Source organism: Anopheles ziemanni, chromosome 2 (genome assembly GCF_943734765.1).
Source record: "Anopheles ziemanni chromosome 2, idAnoZiCoDA_A2_x.2, whole genome shotgun sequence".
NCBI lineage: Eukaryota > Metazoa > Arthropoda > Insecta > Diptera > Culicidae > Anopheles > Anopheles ziemanni.
The window spans coordinates 73,758,144-73,767,124 of record NC_080705.1 but is presented as its reverse complement, the minus strand read 5'-3'; the positions used below and the strand labels follow the sequence as shown (position 1 = coordinate 73,767,124).

Genomic DNA, 8,981 nt, shown 5'->3' with positions numbered 1-8,981 from the left:
CGCTTACGTGGGGGTATCGTTTTATAAAGATTTCCGTCTCCTCTCCGTTTCTACAGCATCGTTGTTCGGGTGCTTTTATTTGACGGTGGAGCCTTCATTTCGCCATCCAGCAGAGAGCCGCTCTCCTGCGGCTACCGGTTGCCCGCGTGTTTCAATGGCTCGCCCGGGCGTCTTGCAAGACCTCTCCGTCTATTATTTTCGTCCGCATGCAATCGAAGAAGCGAAGTGGAATCTATTACTGGCGATCATCCATAAATCTCAGCCACACCGTGCCAACATAAGCACACACACACACACACATACCGCATGTCGCGCAGAGGTCGAACGAGATCCAACCTACCACACACATGGAGGCAAACGGCGAGCACCTCGTTGCCAGCAAATGTGCCCCGAGACAGCACCAGAACAAGGGGCATTTTCTTTCTTCCTTGGGCGAGTTTTTCTTCTGGTGTTTGTTAAACATCCCTCGACGGGGTCCATCGCCGCTGGGCCGACACTGTCTGATGTTGATTGTTGTTTGTTTGTCTGTGCGGCCATTCTTTCTCGGCCTTTTTTCTTCTACCGATTTGCCAGCGATTCCTTACAGCCTCAGCATGTCAGGTTTTTTTTTTCAGGGAGAAATATTTTACGGAGGAAACTGCAGTTTTCCTCCATGAGGGAAAAGGGATCCCCCATCTCGCTCGGTTATCGATGCGAGACTCAAAGAATAAACAATGAATATTGTCTTTCTTTAACTCGCTTTGCCGCGACGTGTGTGATTTTGGAGAAATTGTGTAGATGAAACAGTTTGGATTAAAATCGTTAAATGTCCTATTAAAATCAACATAAAACAACTTAGAAAAAAAGTTACAAAACCCAAGCTGGGGCTTCCATAATCATAATGCACATGATAACTAAAATTATCAAAACTACATTCCTCCGACAAGCTGGGCCACCATAAAGCTCACGGGCGATGAATTCGAACTTTATGATGCATGAAAATTAAATTATTCTCCACGTTTTTGTTGTTTTTTGCTGGTCTTAAACACCCCCTGTCGTTTTTTTTTCTTTCGCTGTAAGATTGCTTAACAAACCAAGTCGAATATATTTAGATAAGAAACGCACGTTTGTAATAGGCACGGGTAGAACTGTCAAACCGAGCCGAAGTCACTATTGATGGCGTTTTGCATATTTTAGCATGCGTTTCATCCAAACCGTTGTGTGGTTTTTAAAAGTGACACAATACACAAGACACGGAAGACTTACGAGTCGGCCAGAAAGCCTCGTTTGCGCGGAAAGAAAGTTAACGTGACTTTACCGCACAGTTGTCCGCACTTCCTTAGTAAGGAAAAGAGGTCCAACGGTTGACACCGATCCGGTTCACGTTTCGGGTGCCGAAAACCCATGCAAGTTCGGTCACCCCGATCTTCGGAGGCGTCGGTGATGAGTCTCTCGCAGCAAAACTCCCACACTTTGGCCTTTACCGGCTTTGCGGGAAGTGATGCAGTCCCCGACAAGACGGAGCTCCACTTCCCAGTCACCTTGTCGTGGCCAGAATATCCCGTTGCTTTTACAGCACGGTTCCGAACGCTGGCAATGTTTTGGCAAGTGAGGTGGTTTGTTTGTGTCGTTTTTATTTTTCTTCACACTCCAAACCCAATGGCGGTCGATAGCTGTTGAAGCTGGCACACTTCCACATTCCGCATTATGATTCGCACATTTATTTGCTGTTCGGTTTTTCTTTTCCTTCATCTCCATCCTCCTTCGTATTTCCGAATGGGTAAGCTTTTTGGCAAGTATCATCACCGCGTGAAGTCCACCATATCATAGTGCGGTGTTTTCTTCAGCGAGGATGGCTTTTGTTGTTACATTGCCTGGTCCTGCACTAGTTCTTTGATGTCCGTCATCACGACAGGGCAACCAGCGGAAACAGATAAAGGCTGTGTGTTACAATCATGATAATAACGGCCGTTGCTAGACGATGAGCTATATCTATCCACTACTAATTAGACGAAAAATAATGTTAACACTTACCATTAGAGCTATTAGTGATATTTTGAGCTTCATGTTTACTGCCCAGAGAACTTGCCGTTCTGCTTCTTGTGCGGTACGAAGGAATCACTGACCGAATTTTATTTTCACTTAAAGTTAATCTTTCACTTCCACTATTTTTGTACACTTGTTTACTGAAATAATTAATACATTTTCAAATAACTGATCTCAACAGGGTGACGGGTTTAAAAAAGTTTGTTTATCGATTTCTAGTTCAGTGTTGTGTTATAAATTGAGATTACGTGAGGCTTCATTAATCTTATTTAACAAATTGATTGGCTTCGAATTAAACCATTCATTTTCCATATCAAATTAATAAGCTTTAAATTTACTGCCTAACTGAATAAAGCCGAGCAAAAGAGTTGGTAAAAAATCCTAAACCGTTGGAACTTGTTGATCGAATCACTAAAATATCTCCACCTAATATCACCCGTCCGTGTGATGGATTGGAGTTATTAATTTTGATTTCGCGCCAAACCGATCTTCCCGCTTCGCCACAGCGAAATTAAATTCCTATTGCATGCCGTACCATCGCAAACGGACAGCAACGGACAGCAAACAAACTCCAGCACCAATTTAGCCAACCTAACCACACGCAGCACTGATACAGTTTGTTTCGCTGCTCGTACGAGAGGCGCAGCAAGGAGCAGCCCAAATCCGGTCCCGCGTGGTGCGCATCAAACGGTTATGGAAGATAACGGAAAGATAAACCGATAAGTTTGCCGGAAAATGCTGCCTACGCGAGCGTCCACATGGGAGGGAAATGGGAAACGGTAACCGTTTGTACCGAGAGCCTACACAGGGCGCATGCCGTGGGGTTTACTTAATCTGGGAAAAATAATCTCGCCTTCGATGCACCGTTCGTTGGGATGGAAAAAGTTAGGAAAACCCCCCACAGGCTCCACATCACAATGGACATATGTTAAGTTTGCATAAAAAATTATTTAATAAAAAGAACTAACTTAAAATAGTCACAAATTCAATATTTTCACAAAACGCACCACTCCAATAAAATGCGTACAGTTCTCGAACACTCGCAGCGGACAGCGCGAATCGACGAATCACTTTTCCACGGAGCGACGGAACGAGGGAAAATAGTTGCGCACTGCACCGCACGGTGGTCAAAGCTTAACTGAACTGATTTCGGTGTATGAACTCTTTTTACTTCGCTCGCGGGACCGTGATGGAGTCAGAAGAAGGGTCCACGCGGGCGATGGCGGTGGAAGTAGGGTGTGCGGCGTGGATGCTCGCTAGACGCCGGGAACGCACACTAGGGAGCATAAACTTTAGCGCACGGAGAGGAAATCTTTTAAAAGGGAAAATATAGTTTTTGATGGTGGTTTTGGAAATTAAGGCAATCTACCTGATTTAAAATTTTGTTAATTTACATTTCTGAGTTTTTCTGAGCAATATTCCAACCCATTTTCATTTGATAAACGCATAAACTAGATTAAACAATTTTATAACAAACATATAACCTTTAGTCGACTGTGAAATATAAATAAACAGTTTAGTTGGTCTTTATCTAATCATAAAACTATAAGTACTCGTTGCAAATCTACAAACAGTTCTATACATCTTTATTTTTATTTTTTATTTATTTAATAATGAGTTAAATAGTTGTTGAGTACCCGTTAGTTGTTAGTTGAGTAGCCGCTATCAATAACAAATTCTATTTAACATGGCTATCAAGAAAGCCAAAAAAGATTTAATTTATTTAGCTCTAACAAAGTATCTTGAAACGTATTCAGCAATATTGTGCGTTTTACCTAACTTCGACCTGGTTAATCTATGTCAATAAAAGTTGGACAATTTTTTTCACTTTGTTTTGGAGCACAGAGCGACACTGGTTAATTTAGTTGAGGTTTTGTAAACCCAAGATTTTTCTTGATTCCACCTGTACATTTTTCTTGATTTCATGCTATGTAGATAAGTTTGGATGTTGTGGAATAATTCATTACTACCTGGAGCAGTTTATATTGACAATGTTACTAAAGGTGCACTCTTCAATGAAAGAAACGAAATTAAGGGTCGCTTTTTTATCTTCCCTCTAACACCAACTGCACACGAGACTTCCTTCAGGCGAATGCGCATAACATTATAGTTGGCAGTGTAATGATTCCAGTGTTTCTCTAGCTCCAAACAGGGAGAATGGGGCAACAGCAGAAGCATCGAAGCTTTCTTCTTCGAGCTTCCCGAGCGGTTGGACCGCGAATGCTTGAGAAGTGCGCAAGGGGGAGGGGGAAAAAACATACGGAACGCGAAACAGATACGGCGAAAGGTGAAGAACGCCGTAAAGATATCGGAACCGGCAGCAGAAGCAGCCTGAAAAACACGAGAAAAACCCGAATGTGGGAGAGACGCGGGTTGGAAAATAGTGCCAAACAGAGAAAGGTAATGGCACACGCTGAAAACGTGAAAATGACCGCACAGAAATCACTAACGATGGTGTTGGAAAAAAAGGGGAACACATCGCGGGAAACTGGTGAATGCATGGCAGTCGAAAATCTAACATGGACCGAGAAAAACCCGGACCCCTTTTCTCGCGGTTCTTCTCACCGAAGGAGAAGTTGCACGATCGGGATTCAGAATCGAAAGTGAAGCGCGCGCCCGCGCGTTCCTTTCCGTCCCGGAAGGAAAAGGAAAAGCTGTGCAACGGGTTCCTTCACCAAATGGGAAGCAAAGCGAGAAAATGATTGGAAATGAAAAATTAGCGCTTGCAATCGAAATTAACACTACAAATTAAGAACATCGAGTTGGATTGTGTTGGGGTTGTTTTTTCCCCACCTTCTTCACCGAATGAGCCGATCGTTTGACTGAGTTCATGATCTGTGATCACGTCACCCTCATGTTGAGCTTCTGCATCCGCTTGTCCTAAATTTCGCAAAACAAAGCCAGAGAGGCAGAAATCTGCAGTGTTTATTTTCCATTTGAGATCCGCCACCAGCACGTCGATCAGTTTATCCTCTTCTGTGACCCTTGACAACGTTTATTAAATTACATATTTTACCAAATAGCAATAAAAATATCATTGAAGTAAGGTTTACACATTTTAAACAATTCCAAGTAGAACATTTGTGTAATCAAATCAAATATTTCACGAACGACTCATTTATTTTCTTGTGATCACATTCGTGACATAATTGTTTCCATAACCGAAGAATGTTAATTTAAATGATAAAGTATTTTGAGCTGTTCAGCCCTCACTACTTCTAAATCAATTATTAGAGCTTTTTTCAATTATTTATTCGTAATTCGTCTTTCATTTAAAAGACAAACATTAACTTTATAGGAACAATTTATTTTAGTTTGTGAAAAACCGACAGGAAATGGGACAATTGCACGAATGTACATATTGATCCGTTGATTATGTTGTTGTTGTTGAAAACCCGTGGGGGGGGGGGGGGGGGGGGGGGGGGGGGGGGAATGTCTTTCACTTTTTCTTCCATCCCGCGGAAGCAAGGGAAAGAAGGGCGAAAACCGGAAACGAAGGCAATCGAATGCACGACTGCAGCCCATTGATGAAACGCATTCGCAGTCAACTTTTACTGCCGGCGCACGAAGATCGGCCACCATCGTCACAGTAAATCGCATTTCCCATCCGCACCATCATCACCCCTTCGGGGCATCCTTGGATTCGTGGATTGTGTTGTTTTTGGGGCCGTGTTTATGCGTCGCTTGCGTGTGCGAGCCGTATCTAGCGCAACGGGCCAACCTCCGGGCTGACCGTAATCGATCGAATCCTTCAAACTAGATTCCACAAGCGCTTCCTCACCGAAACCGGCCGAACGGCGTCGTTAAAAGCGAAAAAAACATGAGCCGGAGAAAAATTGAAATCCAGAACGAGTGCCAGTTTAAAACGAGTTCTGTATTTTCCTTTGAGCCGACGCGAGCTTCCATTTCTACTGTCGTTTTCCCTCGGTCACTGTTTTTTCCCCTGTGTGGGTCTGTTTGCAGTAAAGGGTATGTAGTTTACTTTTCTTCTTCCCTCTGTTTCCAGTAACATTTAAGCTCGCCACCCGATGGGACATAACTGAAACAATTGCACTTGCTCCGGCACGTGGGAAGATGCGCGCTCGAAGCATTAAAACTTTCCTGCGTGAGCACATGTGACGGTTGCGTCTTGCGTACGTGATGGCGTTAATGCCCGAGGAATGAGTTTATGAGCTAACGTTTTACCCTTGGATGGCGTTTCCCGGTCGTCATTGGGATGGATTCATGTCACCATTTCAAGGAGGTCAGGTGAGGTTGAAAAACGAAGAGCAAACCGTTCCCGTTGCAGACAGTCGTAAGTGTTTCGCAGGGGATCTCTATTTTAGGAGAACTTTTGCCTCGGGGCATCTTTCCCAATGCACTCGACGCTAATTGGACCGGGTTTAGCTACTTGCATTTTCAAGCCTAACAATTTTCCGTTGGGTATTTAAATAATCTTGAATTATGTTATGCTACTGCAGCCGTTTGGCTACCGTTTTTGTCTACTTGTTCTTCTATTTCGCAATGGTCACATCCGTTCAACGTCCCCGACGTCGGAGGCAAATCATGTCTACTGTCTGTGTTTCGCAAATGCTATGTGCCATGCGTGGCATAATGATCGGAAGCATCGCTATGAGCTTAGCCCACGTGAATACTACATAATCCGGTACACCTGAAACTGGGAGGGTCGATGCTACCGAAACGACCGTCTGATCGCACCTCCCCGGTCTGGTCTGGCGGCTTTTCCATGCAGCATACGGTGGTTAACTTGACATTCGTCCGTGTTCGGAATAAGAAATGCAATCCACTTCCGCTGAAAATGCATCAACCCGGAGGATTCGATCAGCACCAGACATGCGTTGATTGGCGAGGAATGTGCGATCCCCGTCGGTTCGTGCCGGCCAGCCCTACTCTGCCAGAGGTCTCCGACCTTGGCCATGAATCGTGTAAAGGAAGTTGTTTGGTACGTTGTGCAACTGGTGGGTGCGTTATCCGTTTTTCTCTTGCAGTTTATTTCTGTTAGACATGGAATGGTCCGGAAGAGATTTAAAAAAATATATATTTCATTCAATCTTCAGAAACAATTCAGTCTAGGGGCATCGTTCATTTTTCTCTAGATTACCATGATTTCTTTATGATCACTATCTTGAATGGACATGAATCATGCAACCTTTCTATTTATTTATATTTTCCGTTATACAAAGCATGCAGTAATGTAAAGTTAATCGGTTTTTAACTTATTTAGATTTTTGTTTTTTGATTTTTTCCAATCATTTCAATAAATTTCGAATATGAATTACCAAGTTGATGTAAATTTTTTTTTTTATTTCCTCAAATGTATTTTTACTTTTGCTACATACTGTTCAAGGTATTTATAACGAAGCTCAGCCGCTCCAAACAGAACGTTAGGAAGTATTCTTGAATTGAAATTTTGGAAAAAATAATGTGATGGACAGAAATAAATGTTTCGCAGCCAATATTCAGCACACAACACACAAAAAATTTTTGATTTTGTTTTACAGTTTTTAGAAAAAAAGCCGTTATAAAATATAAGTTCACCTCTTCCTTGAGGACCTTGACAATAAATCAAAACAACCTCCAGTTGTCAAACGGTGACTCCATTTGTGTTGATAAATTTCGTTGTTTATTTGTGTAAAAGCCGCAAGAAATCTGTATTTTTATGTCCGACCACGAAGAACCTCCTTCGAGATTTATCGACCAGTACAAAAACTATGGACGAACGGAGTCTGCCCTGCAGGAAGAACGCCGGCTGCGTTTGCTGGAAAAGCAAAAACAATCGCGCCACGAAGAGCTCGACGCAGGACGCCCGGGCCTATTGGAGGAGGTTGATGACACCCCGCAGCAACAGCGAGGGGCAAAGAAACGGCCAAAGTTTGTCGTCTCCAAATTGTTCGCCAACAAGGTGCAACTGTCGGAATGGATGCACGAAAAGCCGACCGATCTGGAAAACTGGTTCGTCGTGCCGTGCCCGGTTGGGCAACGGTGTTTGCTCGTGATCCGAAATGGACTGGCCGTGGCGTACAACAAGCGAGGTCGTTCCATCGCGTCGATCAACACCAGACTTGACCACATGCGGGGAACAATCGTCCTAGACTGTATCCTCTCAAAAACTCGCGTATTTTACACACTTGACGCACTCGCTTTCCTGCAGGTGGACTTGGTAAACTGTGAGTGCCAGTTTCGGTTCGCCTGGATCGCGTCCCAGTTTCACGAAAAATACCTCGCAGAAAAATTTAGCGTAAAAACGATGAAGGACAATCGAGGTTTTCAGTTAAGCTTGCTGCCCGTCTACGATTTGGCCCGGCCAGAATCGATGGAAAGTTGTTGGTCGCGTTTCCCAGCATTCACCGACGACAATCCCCGGTTGGATGGGTATTTGTTCTACCACAAGGAATCACACTACGTGTACGGACAGACGCCGCTCGTGACCTGGCTTTTCCCGTTCATGCTGAACGATGTGCTGAAGCTTCCGCCGGGGCTCGTCAACGAGCAGTATCTGCTAGCTAAACCAATCTCATACACCGGAGACTACGCGGCATACATAAAGGAGTTTGATCGACTTCAACAACTTCGCAAGCGCAGACCGCGTGGCAGGAAGGGAAACGGGCTTCTCATGGACACGACAAACGACGACTCGGTACCCGATGCTACGCTCTGGGAGGCGATGGAAACCGCCCCACTCGACTCGGACGACGAGGATCTACGTCCAAGGGAGGAGGATGCAATGCGTGAGCTTGAAATGGAAGGGTGTTAACTACGTACATGCTCTATTTACGCCAGCAGAACCTTCTTTTTATATGAATAACTCATCGTTTGTGATTTTTGTTTCATAAGGAATGTATGTGCATATAATAAAAACATTAACAAGAAACTTATTTTGAAAATGTGTAGTCACGCTCATTGATGTTTATTACATTTTTCCTCATCGAACATTTGCATTTACATCGTTTCCCTTA

General features: G+C 43.8%; 1 protein-coding gene across 1 annotated transcript; it reads left to right on the top strand.

Moving 5' to 3' along the window:
* Positions 1 to 7,628: 7,628 nt before the first annotated feature.
* LOC131280965 (snurportin-1) lies at positions 7,629 to 8,903 on the top strand. Its single transcript, XM_058310212.1, has one exon. The coding sequence runs from the start codon at positions 7,685 to 7,687 to the stop codon at positions 8,777 to 8,779; it is 1,095 nt and encodes a 364-aa protein (XP_058166195.1). The 5' UTR covers positions 7,629 to 7,684; the 3' UTR covers positions 8,780 to 8,903.
* Positions 8,904 to 8,981: the final 78 nt, after the last annotated feature.